Source organism: Oncorhynchus keta, chromosome 13, assembly GCF_023373465.1.
Source record: "Oncorhynchus keta strain PuntledgeMale-10-30-2019 chromosome 13, Oket_V2, whole genome shotgun sequence".
In the NCBI taxonomy this organism is placed as follows: Eukaryota; Metazoa; Chordata; class Actinopteri; order Salmoniformes; family Salmonidae; genus Oncorhynchus; species Oncorhynchus keta.
Window position 1 is genome coordinate 7,760,736 of NC_068433.1, and position 25,000 is coordinate 7,785,735.

At 46.2% G+C, this 25,000-nt stretch overlaps 2 protein-coding genes and 2 long non-coding RNA genes across 11 annotated transcripts in view; 1 reads left to right on the forward strand and 3 right to left on the reverse strand.

Moving 5' to 3' along the window:
- The window catches only part of rell1 (RELT like 1), a 62,256-nt gene extending 54,694 nt beyond the window's left edge, over positions 1 to 7,562 (forward strand). For all 5 annotated transcript variants that reach the window (XM_052459298.1, XM_052459299.1, XM_052459301.1 and 2 more), the window contains 3 exons: positions 2,681 to 2,917; positions 4,588 to 4,729; positions 5,107 to 7,562. In XM_052459298.1, coding sequence (XP_052315258.1) covers positions 2,681 to 2,917; positions 4,588 to 4,729; positions 5,107 to 5,139 — 412 coding nt within the window. In that variant the 3' untranslated portion in view covers positions 5,140 to 7,562. The remainder of the gene's footprint in view (positions 1 to 2,680; positions 2,918 to 4,587; positions 4,730 to 5,106) is intronic.
- A 4,315-nt stretch (positions 7,563 to 11,877) lies between these two features.
- Positions 11,878 to 12,874, reverse strand: LOC127906689 (uncharacterized). The gene is made up of 4 exons (XR_008062432.1): positions 12,827 to 12,874; positions 12,461 to 12,735; positions 12,005 to 12,184; positions 11,878 to 11,908 (listed from the first exon to the last, which is right to left on the reverse strand). It is a non-coding gene; the product is annotated as an uncharacterized LOC127906689 (long non-coding RNA).
- A 1,110-nt stretch (positions 12,875 to 13,984) lies between these two features.
- The window catches only part of zgc:194930 (uncharacterized protein LOC557813 homolog), a 39,767-nt gene continuing 28,751 nt past the window's right edge, over positions 13,985 to 25,000 (reverse strand). For 2 of the 3 annotated variants that reach the window (XM_052459295.1, XM_052459297.1), the window contains exon 3: positions 16,552 to 18,453. In XM_052459295.1, the coding sequence (XP_052315255.1) occupies positions 17,628 to 18,453 (826 nt within the window). In that variant the 3' untranslated portion in view covers positions 16,552 to 17,627. Of the gene's footprint in view, positions 15,989 to 16,551; positions 18,454 to 25,000 lie in introns of those variants that run through there. The other variant, XR_008062423.1, reaches the window with a different exon arrangement.
- Positions 23,353 to 25,000, reverse strand: part of LOC127906691 (uncharacterized) — a 1,850-nt gene continuing 202 nt past the window's right edge. Inside the window, exons 1-3 of one of the 2 annotated variants that reach the window (XR_008062434.1) lie at positions 24,230 to 25,000; positions 24,097 to 24,172; positions 23,353 to 23,963 (exon numbers count right to left, since the gene is read on the reverse strand). The exon at positions 24,230 to 25,000 is cut by the window's right edge and continues 202 nt beyond it. This is a non-coding gene — a long non-coding RNA (uncharacterized LOC127906691). Of the gene's footprint in view, positions 23,964 to 24,020; positions 24,173 to 24,229 lie in introns of both variants that reach the window. The other variant, XR_008062435.1, reaches the window with a different exon arrangement.

The following is a 25,000-nucleotide window of genomic DNA, read 5'->3' on the forward strand; positions in this document are numbered from 1 at the left end:
TGTCTGTCGTCGCTCTCTCTGTCTGTCGCTCGCTCTCTCTGTCTGTCGCTCTGCTCTCTCTGTCTGTCTGTCGCTCTCTCTCTGTCTGTCGCTCTCTCTGTCTGTCTGTCTGTCTGTCTGTCTGTCTGTCTGTCGCTCGCTCTCTCGCTCGCTCTGTCTGTCGTCTGTCGCTCGCTCGCTCTCGCTCGCTCTGTCTGTCGCTCGCTCTCTCTCTCTGTCTGTCGCTCGCTCTCTCTCTCTCTCTGTCTGTCGCTCGCTCGCTCTCTCTCTCTCTCTGTCTGTCGCTCGCTCTCTCTCTCTGTCTGTCTGTCGCTCGCTCTCTCTCTCTGTCTGTCTGTCGCTCGCTCTCTCTCTCTCTCTGTCTGTCTGTCGCTCGCTCTCTCTCTCTGTCTGTCGCTCGCTCGCTCGCTCTCTCTCTCTCTCTCTCTCTCTCTCTCTGTCGCTCGCTCTCTCTCTCTCTCTCTCTCTCTCTGTCGCTCGCTCTCTCTCTCTCTCTCTCTCTCTCTCTCTGTCTGTCGCTCGCTCTCTCTCTCTGTCGCTCTCTCTCTCTCTCTCTGTCTGTCGCTCGCTCTCTCTGTCTGTCGCTCGCTCGCTCTCTCTCTGCTCGCTCTCTCTCTGCTCGCTCGCTCTCTGCTCGCTCGCTCTCTCTCTGCTCGCTCGCTCTCTCTCTGCTCGCTCGCTCTCTCTCTGCTCGCTCGCTCTCTCTCTGCTCGCTCGCTCTCTCTCTGTCGCTCTCTCTCTGTCGCTCTCTCTCTCTCTGAGCAGAAGTCTAGACATGTAGTGTCAACGGGGAGGTCATCACGTTATGAAGAGCAGGAGTCTAGACATGTAGTGTCAACAGGGAGGTCATCACGTTATGAAGAGCAGAAGTCTAGACAGGGTTTGTTTTTTTGGTCACTGCTCAGTATTGAATCTCAAATTTCCCACGAATAAAATGATTTGGACTCGACTCGTGTTAGTTGACTCAGATGTGTTTACTACTGTAGCTAAAACCTGCACACCATGTATCCTTCAGGACCAGGGTTCACCATGTCTACTAGTGTCTTCTACTGTCTGGGGTTAAGAAAACATTTGTAAAAAATGAAGACGTCTTGATTTGCGTAGGTCGCAAGCCCAGAGTTACTACTTGGTGGAAGAGACCATTACAGTTGGGAATTTTTGGGAATAAGAGCCTGCCAACTTTGCACAGCTCTCAGCAAAATGTAAAGACTGTGGGATGTGTAGACTAGTGTAAAGACTGTGGGATGTGTAGACTAGTGTAAAGACTGTGGGATGTGTAGACTAGTGTAAAGACTGTGGGATGTGTAGACTAGTGTAAAGACTGTGGGATGTGTAGACTAGTGTAAAGACTGTGGGATGTGTAGACTAGTGTAAAGACTGTGGGATGTGTAGACTAGTGTAAAGACTGTGGGATGTGTAGACACTAGTGTAAAGACTGGGATGTGTAGACACTAGTGTAAAGACTGTGGGATGTGTAGACGCTAGTGTAAAGACTGTGGGATGTGTAGACGCTAGTGTAAAGACTGTGGGATGTGTAGACGCTAGTGTAAAGACTGTGGGATGTGTAGACGCTAGTGTAAAGACTGTGGGATGTGTAGACGCTAGTGTAAAGACTGTGGGATGTGTAGACGCTAGTGTAAAGACTGTGGGATGTGTAGACGCTAGTGTAAAGACTGTGGGATGTGTAGACGCTAGTGTAAAGACTGTGGGATGTGTAGACGCTAGTGTAAAGACTGCGCTAGGGATGTGTAGACGCTAGTGTAAAGACTGCGCTAGGGATGTGTAGACGCTAGTGTAAAGACTGTGGGATGTGTAGACGCTAGTGTAAAGACTGGGATGTGTAGACGCTAGTGTAAAGACTGTGGGATGTGTAGACGCTAGTGTAAAGACTGTGGGATGTGTAGACGCTAGTGTAAAGACTGTGGGATGTGTAGACGCTAGTGTAAAGACTGTGGGATGTGTAGACGCTAGTGTAAAGACTGTGGGATGTGTAGACGCTAGTGTAAAGACTGTGGGATGTGTAGACGCTAGTGTAAAGACTGCGCTAGGGATGTGTAGACTAGTGTAAAGACTGTGGGATGTGTAGACTAGTGTAAAGACTGCGCTAGGGATGTGTAGACTAGTGTAAAGACTGTGGGATGTGTAGACTAGTGTAAAGACTGTGGGATGTGTAGACGCTAGTGTAAAGACTGTGGGATGTGTAGACGCTAGTGTAAAGACTGCGCTAGGGATGTGTAGACGCTAGTGTAAAGACTGTGGGATGTGTAGACGCTAGTGTAAAGACTGGGATGTGTAGACGCTAGTGTAAAGACTGTGGGATGTGTAGACGCTAGTGTAAAGACTGTGGGATGTGTAGACGCTAGTGTAAAGACTGTGGGATGTGTAGACGCTAGTGTAAAGACTGTGGGATGTGTAGACGCTAGTGTAAAGACTGCGCTAGGGATGTGTAGACTAGTGTAAAGACTGTGGGATGTGTAGACTAGTGTAAAGACTGCGCTAGGGATGTGTAGACTAGTGTAAAGACTGCGCTAGGGATGTGTAGACTAGTGTAAAGACTGTGGGATGTGTAGACTAGTGTAAAGACTGTGGGATGTGTAGACTAGTGTAAAGACTGTGGGATGTGTAGACTAGTGTCTGTATCACCAGTTTGCTTGAGTTTCTTCCTCCTTTTCCTCCACAGCCCACCGCTGACTCCCACCTCCCCCACCCTCCCAGTGACCCCCGTCTCGCCTCGTGTCCCAGCGGGACTTGCCAGACACACATGCAACCACCTGCACACCATCGGAGGCATGGGGGGCCTCAGCAGCGTCTGCAACCGCTGCAATCACAAAAAGTGGCCCCTGATGAGGCACGTGTCCACCAAGAGGATAGTAGACAGGAGGAGCCACGGAGAGGTCACTGTGTTGGCTGTGGGGAGGTGAGAGATCATAAGTGGTTTCCATGTATTTGATACCATTCCGCTCCCAACCATTACCACGAGCCCATCCTTCCCAATTAAGGTGCCACCAACCTCCTGTGGTCTATAGAGAAGTCTTGTCTGTGTGAGAGGGATGACTGTGTGTGTGTGCGCGCGCGCGTGTGAATTATTTTCTCTCAGAGAGCCAGTTGAAGTGAAGTGTATCAAGTCATCCTCCCTGCCTGCTTCCTGTCCTGTAGAGGAACTGATCTGAATGCTGAGGGACCTGGTGCTTTTTCCATTAGCTCATCCAGATAAATGGAAGTGTATGTACGGGGCCACACTGAGCAGGGAGGGAATAGCCATCACCTGATTTGAATTGAATCTGTGTAGTGCCGTGCCAGAGTGATGTCTCGTGTTGAGCTCCTCAGTGAGAATCATAACATAGGCCCTGGTCCAAGAGGTCTTATAGCGCCGATAACAGCACACTATACTGTATTTTATAATCTACTGGTACTGATGCACGGACCGGTTTGGGTTTTTACTTCTACATCCTGTTAAATCCACGTCAATCAGTGTGGATGAAGGTGGAGGAGACGTGCTAAAGAAGGATTGTTAGGGGCCTCCCGAGTGGTGCAGTGGTCTAAGGCCCTGCATCGCAGTGCTAGCTGAGACACTAGACATTCTGGTTCGAGTCCAGGCTCTGTCGCAGCCGTCCGGGAGACCCATGGGGGTGGCGCACAGTTGGCGCAGCGTCGTCCGGGTTAGGGGGGAGGGTTTGGCTGTCCCATTGCGCACCAGCGACTCCTGTGGCGGGCCGAGCGTAGTGCACGCTGACATGGTCGCCAGGTGTACGGTGTCTCCTCAGAAGCGTATGTGCGCCTGGCTTCAGAAGAGATAGATAGACAACTATTAGAATAAATATATCTGAGTAGTTGATTTCTCCAGTTATTGTCAGTTGCATGTTGATTCCCATGGTGTTATGTCCTCTTTATCACCAGTGTCATGTCCTCTTTATCACCAGTGTCATGTCCTCTTTATCACCAGTGTCATGTCCTCTTTATCACCAGTGTCATGTCCTCTTTATCACCAGTGTCATGTCCTCTTTATCACCAGTGTCATGTCCTCTTTATCACCAGTGTCATGTCCTCTTTATCACCAGTGTCATGTCCTCTTTATCACCAGTGTCATGTCCTCTTTATCACCAGTGTCATGTCCTCTTTATCACCAGTGTCATGTCCTCTTTATCACCAGTGTCATGTCCTCTTTATCACCAGTGTCATGTCCTCTTTATCACCAGTGTCATGTCCTCTTTATCACCAGTGTCATGTCCTCTTTATCACCAGTGTCATGTCCTCTTTATCACCAGTGTCATGTCCTCTTTATCACCAGTGTCATGTCCTCTTTATCACCAGTGTCATGTCCTCTTTATCACCAGTGTCATGTCCTCTTTATCACCAGTGTCATGTCCTCTTTATCACCAGTGTCATGTCCTCTTTATCACCAGTGTTATGTCCTCTTTATCACCAGTGTCATGTCCTCTTTATCACCAGTGTCATGTCCTCTTTATCACCAGTGTTATGTCCTCTTTATCACCAGTGTTATGTCCTCTTTATCACCAGTGTCATGTCCTCTTTATCACCAGTGTTATGTCCTCTTTATCACCAGTGTTATGCTATGATCCCTGCCAGGTTCCGGGTTACAAAGTGTGACAAGGAGAGGCCTGTCAGAGAAAGGAGGACCATGCTCAGCACGGACTCCAACGGGAGTCTTCCCGCGTCTCCTACGGAGAAGCAACCCTTTGAGGGCAGGACCATCTCTGAGTCACATCAGGTCTGTCTGAGAGTGACATTCAGTCCGATTCACCCCGCGTACACACAGGTTTTCATCCAATAGGGTCTGTCTATAGTGACATGGACCAAACTCCAAGGCATCTCTGTATTTGAAGAGTCTGTATTTGAGGCATTTTTCATTAACTTCCTGCATTGACTAGGTACCGGCACCCCCTGTATATAGCCTTGCTATTGTTACCTTTTAAAAATATATTTTTCACTTTAGTTTATTTGGTAAATATTTTCTTAACTCTTCTTGAACTGCACTGTTGGTTAAGGGCTTTGTAAAGTCAGCTTTTCACGGTAAGGTCTACACGTGTTGTATTTGGCGCACGTGACAAAGTTTGAAGTGTGATTTCCTCCTCCCCTTTCCGTTAGGATCAGAAGGAAGACGGTGCTGATCCAAAGTGACAGGAACCAACGTGGCTTTCTATTGGGCTCCGAAGTTCTGTCCAAGCTGGTTTATCTGGGCCTCCTTAAGTAACATCTTCCTCCTTTTGATAAAACGTCCTCATTTCCTCTACAGAGCAGCGCATGGCTTCCTGAAGAGAGCCACGGGGGGAATATGATCATTTGCAACACTTTTTAAACCCAGAATGGGACCGTAGAGAAGCATCGGCGCGCGAAGAGCAGCAGAGGCGTTCCAGGGGTAAATCCCTCCCTGTCTCCTTTGATGGCCAGACGAGACGAGACAGTGGTGTTGATGGTGAATTAGAGGATGAAGATGAGACCGGTTGGACCTCTGTCTCGGGCAGGGTAGCGGAAAGGGTGTCAGGTATGACATGTTAGAAAGAGCCATTGTGCCGTTCATCAGACAGTGAGTCACTGGTAGTGCCACCCCCCACCACACCCTCTCGTCACCAAAGATGTGGAAACCACCACGAAACGTTAATGATTGATATTTTTTTCTTCCCGATTCTGCTGCCAAGGAGGAAAACCCACAAACGCTCACCTGACCAGGAAGTTGAGATTGCATTGGGGGTTGTGTGAGCCAAGAGCCAATAAACTGTGCATTGTGTTGGCGCCAAATACACAATCTCTGCCTCGCCTTCATGTCCACTTCTGACCCTCTGGGCAAAGACGGGTTGAATCCAAGTTGTTTTCACCTCATTTAAACCCCCAGAATATATCATGATGTTGAATCAATGTGAAAAACTAGTTGGATTTGCAAAAAGTCATCAACGTAAGTGAATTTATAAAAAAGAAAAACATTTTTAAAAATCACCCAACTTTGAACCTAAATCCAGTGACAGTGATTTATTTGTATTGTTTTTTTATTTTATTTTTTTACGTTAGTTGACAACTCAACCAATAATAATGTTGAACTGACTGCTTCCAATTGGCTCATTTCCCCCTCCTCTCCCCTGTAACTATTCCCCAGGTCGTTGCTGTAAATGAGGTGCTCTCAGGACGATCTAGTCCCCCCTCCTTCTAGAACTCCAATGGAGTACATTAACTAGGTTTATATGGTGAGGAGAAATTTCCTCATCACCTTTAAAAAAAAAAAATTAAAAAAAAATTAATATATTTTTGTTGTCACGGTGACGCATGGAACCGCTTCTGATTCCACCCCAATGAAACGACCTATTTTAATTGGCCATTGACTCGTCTCTTTGCCAATACTACGTATGGTTTTCTATTCAGAGGAGCTGAACAAATCCATTTTAAACTTCAGTAGGAGGCCTTTAAAATGCACATATTTTTCCTTGATCGATGCACAGACAGTCTTCGTCGGAACAGCTAGTAGCAGCTGTCTTGTGTGTCTCACTGAGTTTGCGTACGGTGGTATGTGGTGGGGATGTTGACTTCGTGTGAGAGAATTATTTTTTTGTGTGTGTGTGTGTGCGGATTTTTCAACGTGAATCATGAGGTCAAATGTTTTGTTTTCTATGGTGAATAAGGTTTTTTCTTTTAGTCCATGACTTAGATACATGAACCATTACCTTTAGGAACAAAAAAAAAAACCTCTTTTAAAAAAAAATCTAGAACAGGAGCTGAACCTAAATTATTATACAATGCAAAAAAAGATATATATTTCTCAGTGAGGAGAAGTAATGTCTTGTGATCAAATGTGTTAAAATGTAATTTATACTGTAACAATTAATCTATTGTCTCCCCATTTGCCATGAATTGTAAACAAATGTCAAAGTATGTTAAAACGGACAGTGTTTTAAATGAACCCATACCAAAGCCCAAACTATTTTCTGGGCGGGATGACTTTTTAAGCTTTCCATTCGTCAACGAGTAGGCCTACATTGACCTGAACAACGTACAACATACGGCACTCCAATCCAAATCTACCATCAGACACAAAACAAACGAAAAGGGTTTCAACCGTCTCAAAAGTATTCCCAGTGAACGTCTCCTCTCCTCGCGGATGAAGGAAGAAGAGACCAGTCCACTTTAGGCTTTTGAGGAATGTCGGACCTTTTTTGGCGAATTTTAAAACTGGAATGGCTTTCATCTAAGAGCTTTAATATTAATTAAACATTTTCTTTTTAGGATTTTCTCCAAAAAGCATCTGTTTATGTGGAATGGGAATGTTTTGAGTGTCTGACCTATTCAGTATCATTCAATGTGTTTTGTTCTTTGCTCTCATGTTTGCTTTGGAGACTGTATCGTCTTATCACAACCTTTTAAACTGTTGTATGAAAATGTATTTAAAAAAATAAAGCAAATTGACTGAAAAAAAAAACATTTAATGTTTTTGCCATTTTATGTTGAGTTGACACGAATAAAAAAAAACTACTATAGAATTTAATGATGTTTTTTAAGGAGAGATGTGACATGTTTTTAACTCATTTAAATTGATTAAACCACCTTTGTGTTTTGAAGTCTTCTCTTCAGTCATCTTTTCTATTCTTCCTCATCCCCTCTATCACATTGTCTATTTTCAGTATTCAATAACCTGTCATTTCTCTTTCTCTCTCTCTCCCTCTCTCTCTCTCTCTCCATATCCTGCCCTCCTCGTGATTACTTATCGCGGTCGTTTTTAATAGATGTTCTTTCCTTTGTCTAGATGTCATAGTGTTGCCAGATGGAGGTAACTAGATGTTTGTTCTTTCCTTTGTCTTGATGTCATAGTGTTGCCAGATGGAGGTAACGAGATGTTTGTTCTTTCCTTTGTCTTGATGTCATAGTGTTGCCAGATGGAGGAGGTAACTAGATGTTTGTTCTTTCCTTTGTCTTGATGTCATAGTGTTGCCAGATGGAGGTAACTAGATGTTTGTTCTTTCCTTTGTCTTGATGTCATAGTGTTGCCAGATGGAGGTAACGAGATGTTTGTTCTTTCCTTTGTCTTGATGTCATAGTGTTGCCAGATGGAGGAGGTAACTAGATGTTTGTTCTTTCCTTTGTCTTGATGTCATAGTGTTGCCAGATGGAGGTAACTAGATGTTTGTTCTTTCCTTTGTCTTGATGTCATAGTGTTGCCAGATGGAGGAGGTAACTAGATGTTTGTTCTTTCCTTTGTCTTGATGTCATAGTGTTGCCAGATGGAGGAGGTAACGAGATGTTTGTTCTTTCCTTTGTCTAGATGTCATAGTGTTGCCAGATGGAGGTAACGAGATGTTTGTTCTTTCCTTTGTCTTGATGTCATAGTGTTGCCAGATGGAGGAGGTAACGAGATGTTTGTTCTTTCCTTTGTCTTGATGTCGTAGTGTTGCCAGATGGAGGTAACGAGATGTTTGTTCTTTCCTTTGTCTAGATGTCATAGTGTTGCCAGATGGAGGTAACGAGATGTTTGTTCTTTCCTTTGTCTTGATGTCATAGTGTTGCCAGATGGAGGAGGTAACTAGATGTTTGTTCTTTCCTTTGTCTTGATGTCATAGTGTTGCCAGATGGAGGTAACGAGATGTTTGTTCTTTCCTTTGTCTAGATGTCATAGTGTTGCCAGATGGAGGTAACTAGATGTTTGTTCTTTCCTTTGTCTTGATGTCATAGTGTTGCCAGATGGAGGAGGTAACTAGATGTTTGTTCTTTCCTTTGTCTTGATGTCATAGTGTTGCCAGATGGAGGAGGTAACGAGATGTGAGATGTTTGTTCTTTCCTTTGTCTAGATGTCATAGTGTTGCCAGATGGAGGAGGTAACGAGATGTTTGTTCTTTCCTTTGTCTAGATGTCATAGTGTTGCCAGATGGAGGAGGTAACGAGATGTTTGTTCTTTCCTTTGTCTTGATGTCATAGTGTTGCCAGATGGAGGAGGTAACTAGATGTTTGTTCTTTCCTTTGTCTTGATGTCATAGTGTTGCCAGATGGAGGAGGTAACTAGATGTTTGTTCTTTCCTTTGTCTAGATGTCATAGTGTTGCCAGATGGAGGAGGTAACGAGATGTTTGTTCTTTCCTTTGTCTTGATGTCATAGTGTTGCCAGATGGAGGTAACTAGATGTTTGTTCTTTCCTTTGTCTAGATGTCATAGTGTTGCCAGATGGAGGAGGTAACGAGATGTTTGTTCTTTCCTTTGTCTTGATGTCAGTGTTGCCAGATGGAGGTAACTAGATGTTTGTTCTTTCCTTTGTCTTGATGTCATAGTGTTGCCAGATGGAGGAGGTAACTAGATGTTTGTTCTTTCCTTTGTCTAGATGTCATAGTGTTGCCAGATGGAGGAGGTAACGAGATGTTTGTTCTTTCCTTTGTCTTGATGTCATAGTGTTGCCAGATGGAGGAGGTAACGAGATGTTTGTTCTTTCCTTTGTCTAGATGTCATAGTGTTGCCAGATGGAGGAGGTAACTAGATGTTTGTTCTTTCCTTTGTCTTGATGTCATAGTGTTGCCAGATGGAGGAGGTAACTAGATGTTTGTTCTTTCCTTTGTCTTGATGTCATAGTGTTGCCAGATGGAGGAGGTAACGAGATGTTTGTTCTTTCCTTTGTCTAGATGTCATAGTGTTGCCAGATGGAGGTAACGAGATGTTTGTTCTTTCCTTTGTCTTGATGTCATAGTGTTGCCAGATGGAGGTAACGAGATGTTTGTTCTTTCCTTTGTCTTGATGTCATAGTGTTGCCAGATGGAGGAGGTAACGAGATGTTTGTTCTTTCCTTTGTCTTGATGTCATAGTGTTGCCAGATGGAGGAGGTAACGAGATGTTTGTTCTTTCCTTTGTCTTGATGTCATAGTGTTGCCAGATGGAGGAGGTAACGAGATGTTTGTTCTTTCCTTTGTCTAGATGTCATAGTGTTGCCAGATGGAGGTAACGAGATGTTTGTTCTTTCCTTTGTCTTGATGTCATAGTGTTGCCAGATGGAGGTAACGAGATGTTTGTTCTTTCCTTTGTCTTGATGTCATAGTGTTGCCAGTTGGAGGTAACTAGATGTTTGTTCTTTCCTTTGTCTTGATGTCATAGTGTTGCCAGATGGAGGAGGTAACGAGATGTTTGTTCTTTCGGACATGATCAGGTGCTCCTGACTGTCAGTCACTATCAAATTCATTACACACACACACACACACACACACACACACACACACTGTTTCCATGGAGTTTGTGTGACTGTTGTATCTGTCCTTTTTGTTGTTGTTGAGGGAGTGGAACAATATCCGCAGGCGAGTTATTAGTTCTGTAACAGTACTCCCCACACCACTACGCACCACACTACAGGACATGGGATAGCATCGAGAGGACCTTCAGCAAATATTGACTCTGGTCTTGTTTGCCCTCGCTCTTACCTTGGACAAACTGGTGACACCCATCTCTCTCTCTCTCTCTCTCTCCCGTTCAATCGTCTTTGTTCACATGATATGTCATTACTGTACATAATAATCTTTGTTCACATGATATGTCATTACTGTACATAATAATCTTTGTTCACGTGATATGTCATTACTGTACATAATAATCTTTGTTCATATGATGTCATAATCGTACATGATGATCTTTGTACACATGATATGTCATTACTGTACATAATGCAATTTAAATATTAAGAGGACACTTTAAATCAATAACCCAGATATCATCCCACTAGGACAGTCTCCTCTCTGCTTTATGGAGCCGGCTGCTCAGTGCTGCAGGGCTGTGTTCATAAGGTCACTACAGTACCAATGTGACTCATGTTGACATGCCATTTTGTATAGTATATCATTAGTAACATTTAAACATTGGATTTATCAGTGGAGGCTGGTGGGAGGTGCCATAGGAGGACGGGCTCATTGTATTGGCTGGAATGGACTCTGGTTTCCACACAAACCTGTGTTTTGATACCGCTCCAGTCATTCCGTTCCAGCCAATACAATGAGCCCATTCTCCTATAGCTCCTCCCACCAGCCTCCACTGGTATTTATCTAGGACCCAAAGTCAGAGCTCAGCCTCTGTTTCTGGGTGTTGGCCAAGAGGAAGAAGCTGTCAGCCCCCGGGGGAAAACTTTAAACCTTGGTGAAACATTAAGTGAGCGTGGGCAGTAGGTCTGTCTATTCAATGATTAACACCTTGCTAAAACTTTGACAACAGCAATGACCTTAGTGGTTCACACTCACTGAGTAACCTCACCTGAGATCTGAAGGCACTGAGTAACCTCACCTGAGATCTGAAGGCACTGAGTAACCTCACCTAGATCTGAAGGCACTGAGTAACCTCACCTAGATCTGAAGGCACTGAGTAACCTCACCTGAGATCTGAAGGCACTGAGTAACCTCACCTGAGATCTGAAGGCACTGAGTAACCTCACCTGAGATCTGAAGGCACTGAGTAACCTCACCTGAGATCTGAAGGCGCTGAGTAACCTCACCTGAGATCTGAAGGCGCTGAGTAACCTCACCTGAGATCTGAAGGCGCTGAGTAACCTCACCTGAGATCTGAAGGCGCTGAGTAACCTCACCTGAGATCTGAAGGCGCTGAGTAACCTCACCTGAGATCTGAAGGCACTGAGTAACCTCACCTGAGATCTGAAGGCACTGAGTAACCTCACCTGAGATCTGAAGGCACTGAGTAACCTCACCCGAGAGCTCAAGGCTTGTTCCACACAGTGCTTAGCAACCTCACCCGAGAGCTCAAGGCTTGTTCCATACAGTAACCTCACCTGAGATCTGAAGGCACTGAGTAACCTCACCCGAGAGCTCAAGGCTTGTTCCATACTGCCTAGTAACCTCACCTGAGACCTGAAGCCTTGTTCCATACTGCCTAGTAACCTGACCTGAGATCTGAAGGCGCCTTGTAACCTCACCTGAGATCTGAAGGCGCCGAGTAACCTCACCTGAGATCTGAAGGCGCCATACTGCCTAGTAACCTCACCTGAGATCTGAAGGCGCCTTGTAACCTCACCTGAGATCTGAAGGCCGAGTAACCTCACCTGAGATCTGAAGGCGCCGAGTAACCTCACCTGAGATCTGAAGGCGCCGAGTAACCTCACCTGAGATCTGAAGGCGCCGAGTAACCTCACCTGAGATCTGAAGGCGCCGAGTAACCTCACCTGAGATCTGAAGGCGCCGAGTAACCTCACCTGAGATCTGAAGGCGCCGAGTAACCTCACCTGAGATTGTTCCATAGGCGCCTAGTAACCTCACCTGAGATCTGAAGGCGCCGAGTAACCTCATTCTGAGATCTGTAACCTCACCTGAGGCGCCGAGTAACCTCACCTGAGATCTGATAGGCGCCGAGTAACCTCACCTGAGATCTGTTCCATAGGCGCCGAGTAACCTCACCTGAGATCTGTTCCATAGGCGCCGAGTAACCTCACCTGAGATCTGTTCCATAGGCGCCTAGTAACCTCACCTGAGATCTGTTCCAAGGCGCCGAGTAACCTCACCTGAGATCTGAAGGCGCCGAGTAACCTCACCTGAGATCTGAAGGCGCCGAGTAACCTCACCTGAGATCTGAAGGCGCCGAGTAACCTCACCTGAGATCTGAAGGCGCCGAGTAACCTCACCTGAGATCTGAAGGCGCCGAGTAACCTCACCTGAGATCTGAAGGCGCCGAGTAACCTCACCTGAGATCTGAAGGCGCCGAGTAACCTCACCTGAGATCTGAAGGCGCCGAGTAACCTCACCTGAGATCTGAAGGCGCCGAGTAACCTCACCTGAGATCTGAAGGCGCCGGTAACCTCACCTGAGATCTGAAGGCGCCGAGTAACCTTTTCACCTGAGATCTGAAGGCGCATAGTAACTCACCTGAGATCTGAAGGCGCCGAGTAACCTCACCTGAGATCTGAAGGCGCCTGGGAGTAACCTCACCTGAGATCTGAAGGCGTGGTGTTAACCTCACCTGAGATCTCGCAAAAGTAACCTCACCTGAGATCTGAAGGCGCACAGTAACCTCACCTGAGATCTGAAGGCGCCAGTAACCTCACCTGAGATCTGAAGGCGCCGAGTAACCTCACCTTAAAGAGCTTCAAGTCGTGTTGGTCACTAAGCCTGCAGCACCTACAGATCTGGGACCAGGCTAACACATCTGTACCCTATGACTTTCCTTTTCTATGAATCCCAAACATAGACACTTTTCATAGAATCATAGTTGACAGGTTATGGGAACTCATTATACTGGGCTTATTTTAGGCCCTGGGCAGTATTAACTGATTCTCTCCTCTAAGTGTTTTGTATTTAACTGTGGTGTTAAACATTAACAGAATCTCTTACAAAAGAAACACTATTCCTGCTTCCCTGTGTGCTGTTCACACTACATCTCCCAGAGGGCAGTTCACTGGGGATGTCATGCAAGTCACATGGTTAGAGAAGTGTGACTCATCCTTTTAAATAGCTTCAATGTCAACAGTGGTCACTTTCTGGTAAAAACAGATTTCTCTCCCTAAACCAGGCCCCTCCTGGCCAATAGGCTACCTTTTAGGGTAATTATTTAAATCAGTTCCCTCCTGGCCAATAGGCTACCTTTTAGGGTAATTATTTAAATCAGTTCCCGCCTGGCCAATAGACTACCTTTTAGGGTAATTATTTAAATCAGTTCCCGCCTGGCCAATAGACTACCTTTTAGGGTAATTATTTAAATCAGTTCCCTCCTGGCCAATAGACTACCTTCAGGGTAATTATTTAAATCAGTTCCCTCCTGGCCAATAGACTACCTTCAGGGTAATTATTTAAATCAGTTCCCTCCTGGCCAATAGACTACCTTCAGGGTAATTATTTATGTGAGCTATCCCTTTACGTAACTTGATCGTAAGTATTGATCACATCACTCCCAACCCAAAAGCCTTGAGGAAAAATGAATTTGAAATGTACACCCCATTCCTTTCTAACGCAATGTACACTGGGAACTAAAGAGAACGTCAGACTGTCCGTCTAAGACTGTAATCATACATCATTGGTGCAAGCAACTTATTTTCATGGTTATTTTATTTATGAGAATTTTTACAGAAATCATACAATACATTTCTGAGCCACTGTAGTCTGTGCTTCTTCACAAGGATACTGTACTGTTCTGTTATATAATGGAAAATAGACCATCTACCGTACAGGTTGGGCAGACAAAGCGCCATTAACTCTTCAACATATAGATTTCTACCTGACGCCAGTGTTGAAACTGTAACCCTCTGTGTATTTTTAATACACACACACATACAGACACACACACACACAGACACCAAAAGTAGACCCCAAGACGGCTGAAGGGGTAGTAGTTAATTTAACCTGCTCTGTGACATCACAGACCATGAAACCCCCTACCGTCAGTCAGTCCCTCAGGCAGTCAGTCAGTCCCTCAGGCAGTCAGTCAGTCCCTCAGGCAGTCAGTCAGTCCCTCAGGCAGTCAGTCAGTCCCTCAGGCAGTCAGTCAGTCCCTCAGGCAGTCAGTCAGTCCCTCAGGCAGTCAGTCAGTCCCTCAGGCAGTCAGTCAGTCCCTCAGGCAGTCCCTCAGGCAGTCAGTCAGTCACTCAGGCAGTCACTCAGGCAGTCACTCAGGCAGGCAGTCACTCACGCAGTCAGTCACTCAGGCAGTCAGTCACTCAGGCAGTCAGTCCCTCAGGCAGTCAGTCCCTCAGGCAGTCAGTCACTCAGGCAGTCAATCACCCAGACAGTCAGTCAGTCACTCAGGCAGGCAGTCAGTCACTCAGGCAGGCAGTCAGTCACTCAGGCAGGCAGTCAGTCACTCAGGCAGGCAGTCAGTCACTCAGGCAGGCAGTCAGTCACTCAGGCAGGCAGTCAGTCACTCAGGCAGGCAGTCAGTCACTCAGGCAGTCAGTCAGTCACTCAGGCAGTCAGTCAGTCAGTCAGTCAGTCAGGCAGTCACTCAGTCACTCAGTCAGGCAGTCAGTCAGTCACTCAGGCAGTCAGTCAGTCACTCAGGCAGTCAGTCAGTCACTCAGTCAGTCACTCAGGCAGTCAGTCAGTCACTCAGGCAGTCAGTCAGTCACTCAAGCAGTCAGCCAGTCACTCAAGCAGTCAGTCAGTCACTCAGGCAGTCAGTCAGTCACTCAGGCAGTCAGTCAGTCACTCAGTCAGGCAGTCACTCAGGCAGTCAGTCAGTCACTCAGGCAGTCAGTCAGTCACTCAGGCAGTCAGTCAGGCAGTCAGTCAGTCACTCAGTCAGTCAGTCAGTCACTCAGGCAGTCAGTCAGTCACTCAGGCAGTCAGTCACTCAGGCAGTCAGTCACTCAGGCAGTCAGTCACTCAGGCAGTCAGTCACTCAGGCAGTCAGTCACTCAGGCAGTCCCTCAGTCACTCAGGCAGTCAGTCACTCAGTCACTCAGGCAGTTAGTCAGTCAGGGTTAGGGTCGTAAGATTAACTGTGGTGCTGCTGAGTGAGCTGTTATTACATCATGTAACCTCTCTGGGAGAGTTTAGTGGCTGAGTCAGACGGGCACATTTAGGTTTTCCTTCTAGTAAAACAAGCAAGTTTACACCTCAAACAGCAGATCAGATGATAACCTCTGTTTGAGCAGTCACTTTAGGGCACCGTGAGAAAGGGGTTGTTACTGTGAAGGAGTTGATATGGAGAGATATTAAGAGGAAGGCCACTGTTATATATTAAAGCAGAAGCAACACTGTATTACCACAGAAACAGATGCCCCCCTCAAAACCGTGTCTTTACGGGGAGAGGGATGGTGTGTGATTAAATGGAGACAAACACTCAGTAAAGAAAAGGAGATGGGAGAGATAATGTGGCTAAAAAAAGAAACATCACAAGATTGGGATATTTCGGTGTCTCCTCTCCAACTGCGAGGGGAGGTTGGGAGAGACACACTAATAGCTATCATGTGGTGAGCCAAAGTTAGCACGTTCACCGCCTTAGCCCGGGTGTAATCAGGTGTTTGTGAGTCCCTGGCGTCTCCTTTTGGCCTGAGTAACGCTCCAAGGGCCTTCATTAGGCCTGGTCCCAGGGCTCTGGTGGCAAGGAATATCAGAGGGCTGTCAGAGAAACATTTCAGCTACGATCTCCTAAACACACTTAGATCTCAGAGAAACATTTCAGCATATACACACACATATCTACACACACACACATACACACACAAACACACATATATATACACACACTACACACACAGAGAAATAACACACACACATATACACACACACACACACACACACACACACACATATACACATATACACACATACACACACACACATATATATACACACACACACACACATATACACACACACACACACATATACACACATATACACACACACACACATATATACACACACATACACACACATACACACACACATATACACACATACACACACACATATACACACACACCAAGGCTACACAGGTGTTAACATAGTGGGGGCTTTGTATTTTTTGCACATCCTTGAGAGAGATGGAGCGATTGAATCTGGTAGAAAGAGACTGGAAAGAGTTTGAGAAAAGGGAGGGGGATGTGTACAAGAGGAATATCAAGATTTGTGAGCGACCAGAGAAACATGGCCAATTCTTTTTTAAATATTTTTTTATATCGTGCCCCTGAAAACATCTGTGCTTTGATTTAAAAAATAATTTAAGGCTTCTTGACAATACATAGCAAATTAAACTTCTAAATGCATTTTATGTACATATACATTTGAATAAAAATGATTTTGGCAAACAAACAAAGACTTTAAAAGGATAGTCCCGATTTTAAAAAAATTAAAAAAATCTATATAATTCTCCTTCACTGAAACAAAGACTCATCACAAATGTGGAATGTTTGCATTCGAGGGAGAACAGGAGACAGAGATGCTACGTATATCTGTGATATATATATATACACCTACTTCCTGTCATAAGGTGTCATGAGGTCAGCCCAGTATGCTCCACAATGGGAGGATGTAAAGTGAGCCGACTACCTCTCTCCCTGGTCTTTAACATGTCTGCTCTCCTCTCCAAAGTTTGGGAAATGTCTCTGACATAAGGTGGTACCCAGGCTAACATTCCACTCCTTGCACTGTGCGTCATTGCGAAAGGAGTGCAGGGAGTGGAATCTTAGCTAAACAAGCTGTCTCTGACATGTATTGAACTAGAAAAGTCTGGGCCAACCAGTTATTATATAAATAACATAGTAAAACAGGTAAACAACATGGATATGATACACCAATAGGTAGCTGGAGATGGCCTGTCAGTGTGTTTATATAATGAAGCACAGCAAAGCTCCCTGAAGACAAACTAAGCCATGGCAAGTACTGTGTGCCCACCGAATAGAACATTTTATAGGACAGAATATAGAGATAGAAGTTCTAGAAGCTGTGCAGAGCTGCATTTTATAGGACAGAATATAGAGATAGAAGTTCTAGAAGCTGTTCTGGTGGAACATAGAAATGTAGATTGTACAGCTGAAGACCAGGAAGTTTAATATGTACCATATATTGGGGATTAGGACGCTGGGAATATTCACAGTCGAGCGCCAAGAGTCTTCTCTCCTTCTCCTGAGAATGCAGACATGTGATATGTTAAAAGATACATCAGAATCTCCTCATTCGGCCCCATCAGATACTGAAGCTGAATGGATGTTAGATTGTGTTTTTTTGACAGTTAGTCCTCCCCGGCAGTCGCTGCCTCTAGAGCTGCCAGAGCTTCTGCCACCATAGAGTCTGTGACGCTCTGCACGTCATCGTCTTCCCCTTCCTTCTCCTCATCCTCGCTCTTCTTCACTGAGATCCCGATCCCATTCTCTGTGGCAGTGGCATCCGGCGCCCCCCTATCGTCGTTTGTGTCTGCCGAGGACAGGCTAGTCGTACTGGTTTGAATGTCCACAGACAGGACACTCTGCTCATCTCCCGTGTCGCCCAGGTACTCCGGCGTGCCCCCCACCCCCTCGTCCAGCTCGTCCACTGATGAGGTGTTGCACCCCACCCCATATCTGTCCCCGATGGAGGGATCCGAGAAGTTCCGGACCATCCTAATCTTGTCTGGGTGAGAGTCAATGTCACCTGAGTGGGTCAGATTGAGAGTAAGATCCAGGGAGGGTGTGTTGGGATAGACTCGGACTAGATTGAGGCCCTTGGATGGATCTCGTCTTGACACCTGGCCCTCTGGATGGAGGATATATAGATCTCCACCACCCTCTCCCACATGAGGCTTGGCTGCCTGCCCCGTGCCCAACTCCCTCTCTGGATTGGTGGGCACGGCGTGGAGCTTGTTGATGTGGTTGTTGTCGATCTCCAGCTTGAGGCTTCCGCCACCTCCTCTTTCGGTGTACTTGTTGCTGAAGCCGAGGTTGTGGAAGCCCTGGTTCTGCTTGATGTTGAACTGGTTCCCGCTGTCTCCTGGTAGGTGGTGGGACTGGTAGAGGGAGCTCTCAGCCGGGTCCCTCTTCCTGCCGTGGACGTCCACCTGAGCGGTCGGATCATAGATGTAACTGAGAGAGAGAGCGAGGAAAGGAAGAAATAAAGATATATATGAGAGGGGGAGAGAGAGAGAGAGAGAGGAAAGGAAGAAATAAAGAGATATATGAGGGAGAGAGAGAGAGAGGAAAGGAAGAAATAAAGATATATATGAGAGGGGGAGAGAGAGAGAGAGAGAGGAAAGGAAGAAATAAAGAGATATGAGGGAGAGAGAGGAAAGGAAGAAATAAAGAGATATGAGGGAGAGAGAGAGGGAGAGGAAAGGAAGAAATAAAGAGAGATATGAGGGAGAGGGAGAGGAAAGGAAGAAATAAAGAGAGATATGAGGGAGAGAGAGACCATTAGATGCAGACAAAGAAACAAATAGATGCTAATCAGTAGTTCACATTTATTCACAAATTAGAACACGTCAAATAACATTTGTCAGTGGAATCTGTGTTCTATAAAACAGTCTCTGTGTTCTATAAAACAGTCTCTGTGTTCTATAAAACAGTCTCTGTGTTCTATAAAACAGTCTGTGTTCTATAAAACAGTCTGTGTTCTATAAAACAGTCTGTGTTCTATAAAACAGTCTGTGTTCTATAAAACAGTCTGTGTTCTATAAAACAGTCTGTGTTCTATAAAACAGTCTGTGTTCTATAAAACAGTCTGTGTTCTATAAAACAGTCTGTGTTCTATAAAACAGTCTGTGTTCTATAAAACAGTCTGTGTTCTATAAAACAGTAGTCTCTGTGTTCTATAAAACAGTAGTCTCTGTGTTCTATAAAACAGTAGTCTCTGTGTTCTATAAAACAGTAGTCTCTGTGTTCTATAAAACAGTAGTCTCTGTGTTCTATAAAACAGTAGTCTCTGTGTTCTATAAAACAGTAGTCTCTGTGTTCTATAAAACAGTAGTCTCTGTGTTCTATAAAACAGTAGTCTCTGTGTTCTATAAAACAGTCTGTCTTCTATAAAACAGTAGTCTCTGTTCTATAAAACAGTAGTCTCTGTTCTATAAAACAGTAGTCTCTGTGTTCTATAAAACAGTAGTCTCTGTGTTCTAAAACAGTCTGATCTATAAAACAGTCTCTGTGATCTATAAAACAGTCTCTGTGATCTATAAAACAGTCTCTGTGATCTACAAAACAGTCTCTGTGTTATATAAAACAGTAGTCTCTGTGTTCTATAAAACAGTCTCTGTGTTCTATAAAACAGTAGTCTCTGTGTTCTATAAAACAGTAGTCTCTGTGTTCTATAAAACAGTCTGTGTTCTATAAAACAGTAGTCTGTGTTCTATAAAACAGTAGTCTGTGTTCTATAAAACAGTAGTCTCTGTTCTATAAAACAGTAGTCTCTGTGTTCTAAAACAGTCTGATCTATAAAACAGTCTCTGTGATCTACAAAACAGTCTCTGTGTTATATAAAACAGTCTCTGTGTTATATAAAACAGTAGTCTCTGTGTTATATAAAACAGTCTCTGTGATCTATAAAACAGTCTCTGTGTTCTATAAAACAGTAGTCTCTGTGTTCTATAAAACAGTCTCTGTGTTCTATAAAACAGTCTCTGTGTTCTATAAAACAGTCTCTGTGTTCTATAAAACAGTCTCTGTGTTCTATAAAACAGTCTGTGTTCTATAAAACAGTAGTCTCTGTCTCTGTTTATAAAACAGTAGTCTCTGTTCTATAAAACAGTACTCTCTGTTCTATAAAACAGTAGTCTCTGTGTTCTAAAACAGTCTGATCTATAAAACAGTCTCTGTGATCTACAAAACAGTCTCTGTGTTATATAAAACAGTCTCTGTGTTATATAAAACAGTAGTCTCTGTGTTATATAAAACAGTCTCTGTGATCTATAAAACAGTCTCTGTGATCTATAAAACAGTCTCTGTGATCTATAAAACAGTGTGTTCTATAAAACAGTCTCTGTGATCTATAAAACAGTCTGTGATCTATAAAACAGTCTGTGTTCTATAAAACAGTAGTCTCTGTGTTTTCACAGACTATTTACATTGATGGACACAGCAGGCTCTGGGTGTCACCTGATCACACACACACACACACACACACACACACACACACACACACACACACACACACACACACCTTTTGTCAAGATTAGATTATTTGGTCAAGATTATATTTGCATGAGCAACATCAACAACAGGATCTGTGAAGAAGGATACCAGTGGTTTGAGAGAACTCATACAGAGCAGGGGGAGCTGATGCAGGGGGAGCTGATGCATGGGGAGCTGGTGCAGGGGGAGCTGATGCAGGGGGAGCTGATGCAGGGGGAGCTGGTGCAGGGGGAGCTGATGCAGGGTGAAGCTGATGCAGGGGAGCTGATGCAGGGGAGTTAATGCAGGGGAGCTGGTGCAGGGGGAGCTGATGCAGGGTGAAGCTGGTGCAGGGGGAGCTGATGCAGGGGGAGCTGGTGCAGGGGGAGCTGGTGCAGGGGGAGCTGATGCAGGGTGAAGCTGGTGCAGAGGGAGCTGATGCAGGGGGAGCTGGTGCAGGGGGAGCTGGTGCAGGGGAGCTGATGCAAGGGGAGCTGATGCAGGGTGAAGCTGGTGCAGGGGGAGCTGATGTGGAGGTATCCCTGACTGAGTGTCTTTTCCAAAATATCAGCGAAATAGAGGGAGAGAGATGAAAACAGGCCCAACCCCCACTCTTACACGAGCCAAACCACACGACCGACAACATTGGACTCTTTATGGAACACAAAGCCGTCACTATCTCATCCTGAAATATCCAAAGCCTGAGGACATCTGCCTTTGGCCTAAATAGCAGGAACCTGGACTTCACCAAAGAAATCGCAAATAAAACATTGTCATCCTACAAGAAACCTGGTATTAAGGAGACGGACCTACTGGTTGCCCTCCAGGTTACAGAGAGCTGGTAGTCCCCATGACACCAAACTACCAGGTGTGAAACATGGAAGAGACTCAGGGGGTATGCTAATGTGGTATAGAGCAGACCTAACCCACTCTATTAAATTAGTCAAAACAGGAACATTTTACATTTGGCTAGAAATTCAAAAGGAAATGATCTCAACAGAGAAAAATGTCCTCTTGTGTGCTACCTATATCCCCCCACTAGAATCCCCATACTTTAATGAAGACAGCTTCTTCATCCTGGAGGGGGAAATCAATCATTTACAGGCCCAGGGACATGTACTAGTCTGTGGCGACCTAAATAATAGACCTGGACAAGAACCTGACACCCTCTGCACACAGGGGGACAAACACCTGCCTGGAGGTGACACCATTCCTTCCCCGATATGCCCCCTAGACACAACTAGGACAACATAACCAACAATAACAGGTCACAACTCCGGAAGCGCTGTCACACGCTGAGTACGTACATAGTTAATGGTAGGGTTCCTATGGTAGGTACACCTATAGCTCTGTCACACGCTGAATACGTACATAGTTAATGGTAGGCTTCGAGGAGACTCCTACAGTAGATACACCTATAGCTCATCTCTTGGCAGTAGTAGTGTAGATTACTTTATCACTGACCTCAACCCAGAGTCTCTCAGAGCTTTCACAGTCAGCCCACTGACACCTCTATCAGACCACAGCAAAATCACACTCTACTTGAACAGAGCAATACGGACCACTGTGACTGACCCAAACTAAGGAAAGCTTTGACTATGTACAGACTCAGTGAGCATAGCCTTGCTATTGAGAAAGGCCGCCGTAGGCAGACCTGGCTCTCAAGAGAAGACAGGCTATGTGCACACTGCCCACAAAATGAGGTGGAAGCTGAGCTGCACTTCCTAACCTCCTGCCCAATGTATGACCATATTAGAGAGACATATTTCCCTCAGATTACACAGATCCACAAAGAATTTGAAAACAAACCCGATTTTGATAAAACTCCCATATCTACTGGGTGAAATACCACAGTGTGACATCACAGCAGCAAGATTTGTGACCTGTTGCCACAAGAAAAGGGCAACCAGTGAAGAACAAACACCATTGTAAATACAACCCATTTTTATGTTAATTTAGGCAGGGGGGGAGAGAGAGAGAGGCAGGGGGAGAAAGAGAGAGGGGGAGAGAGAAGAGAGGGGGAGAGATGGGCAGGGGGGGAGAGGGGGGAGAGATGGGCAGGGGGAGAGATGGGCAGGGGGGAGAGAGAGGCAGGGGGAGAGATAGGCAGGCAGGGGGAGAGAGGGAGGGGGGGGAGAGGGGGGGGGAGAGAGGCAGGGGGGGGAGAGAGAGGCAGGGGGGAGAGAGAGAGGCAGGGGGAGAGAGGCAGGTGGGGGGGGAGAGAGGCAGGGGGGGGAGGCAGGCGGGGGGAGAGAGAGGCAGGGGGAGAGAGAGGCAGGCGGGGGGGGGAGAGAGAGAGGCAGGGGGGAGAGGCAGGGGGAGAGAGGCAGGGGGGAGAGAGAGAGGCAGGGGGAGAGAGAGGCAGGCAGGGGGAGAGAGAGGCAGGCAGGGGGGAGAGAGAGGCAGGGGGGGGAGAGAGAGAGGCAGGGGGGAGAGAGGCAGGCGGGGGGAGAGAGAGAGGCAGGCAGGGGGGAGAGAGAGGCAGGGGGGGGAGAGAGAGAGAGGCAGGGAGAGAGAGAGAGGCAGGGGGGAGAGAGAGAGGCAGGGGGGAGAGAGAGGGGGAGAGAGACAGGGGAGGAGAAAGAGAGGCAGGTGGGGAGAGAGAGGCAGGCAGGGGGCAGAGAGGGGGCAGGTGGGGAGAGAGAGGCAGGCGGGGAGGGGGGAGAGAGAGGCAGGCGGGGGGGAGAGCAGGGGGAGAGAGGCAGGGGGGGGGAGAGAGAGAGGCAGGGGGGGAGAGAGGCAGGGGGGAGAGAGAGAGGCAGGTGGGGAGAGAGGGGGCAGGGGAGAGAGAGAGAGGCAGGGGGTAGGGGGGAGAGGGAGGCAGGGGAGGGGGGAGGAGGGGAGGAGAGAGGCAGGGGGGGAGAGAGGGAGGATGTGGATTTTCATCTTGGGTCACGGATGGATGGCTGTGTTGTAAATTGGCTGATTGGTGGAACATGGCGAAGACAACACAACAACACAGAGAACACCACTTCAACATGGCGAAGACAACACAACAACACAGAGAACACCACTTCAACATGGCGAAGACAACACAACAACACAGAGAACACCACTTCAACATGGCGAAGACAACACAACAACACAGAGAACACCACTTCAACACAAAGTGCCAGTCTGGTGCTGAAGAGGATCTGCAGGGAGTCGAGGCAATACGTTTCTCAAAAACAAAAACAAGGCAAAAAAATGACATTATGAACTATACACATTTATACATTTTTTTCTTCTTAGTTTACACTTTGTGATGTCTGTCTGCAAGTTGTTGTTTTTAAAAAGCTGCTTCTAATCCTAGTGTGTCAGTGTTTCAGCAAGAAAAGGTAACTTACTATACACCCTGACCTTAGTGCCACGCCCTGACCTTAGTGTCACGCCCTGACCTTAGTGTCACGCCCTGACCTTAGTGTCACGCCCTGACCTTAGTGTCACGCCCTGACCTTAGTGTCACGCCCTGACCTTAGTGCCACGCCCTGACCTTAGTGTCACGCCCTGACCTTAGCGCCACGCCCTGACCTTAGCGTCACGCCCTGACTTTAGTGTCACGCCCTGACCTTAGTGTCACGCCCTGACCTTAGTGTCACGCCCTGACCTTAGTGTCACGCCCTGACCTTAGTGCCACGCCCTGACCTTAGTGTCACGCCCTGACCTTAGTGTCACGCCCTGACCTTAGTGTCACGCCCTGACCTTAGTGCCACGCCCTGACCTTAGTGTCACGCCCTGACCTTAGCGCCACGCCCTGACCTTAGCGTCACGCCCTGACCTTAGTGTCACGCCCTGACCTTAGTGTCACGCCCTGACCTTAGTGTCACGCCCTGACCTTAGTGTCACGCCCTGACTTTAGTGTCACGCCCTGACCTTAGTGTCACGCCCTGACCTTAGGGTGTGATTTGGCTGGGCATTCTAGTTTTTCTATTTCTTTGTTAGCCGAGTATGGTTTCCAATCAGGGGCAGCTGTCTATCGTTGTCTCTGATTGGGAATCATACTTAGGCAGCCCTTTTTCCCACCTTCTGTTGTGGGATCTTGATTTTGTATAGTTGCTGTCTAGCCCTGCAGAACTTTACGTTTGTTTATGTATATATATTTTTTGATGTTCATCAAAATAAAGAAAGATGTACATCTTCCACACTGCGCCTTGATCCAATCCATATCTAAACGATCGTTATCTTCTATAAAAGATCCTGTGTGATTTGTGATCAGACATGAGAAGGTGTGAGAGACCGTGAGATACAACCCATATTTATGTTAACATATGTTTCCCATGCCAATAAAGCCCCTTGAATTGAATTGACTAGAGAGAGAAAGAGAGAGAGAGAGAGACACACACACACACACAGAGACACACAGAGAGACACACAGAGACCAGGCAGTTATAGTGGGAAGGGACCCAGTAACCTACAGTACAGTCCCACCCAGCCAATCCGTTCCGCCCTTTTATTTATAGTCAGTCAGAAAGTATTACTCCTTTCTCCTTTCCTCTTATCGTTACATTCAGAGGGAGAGGCAGAGAGAGAAGGAGAGGGAGAGGCAGAG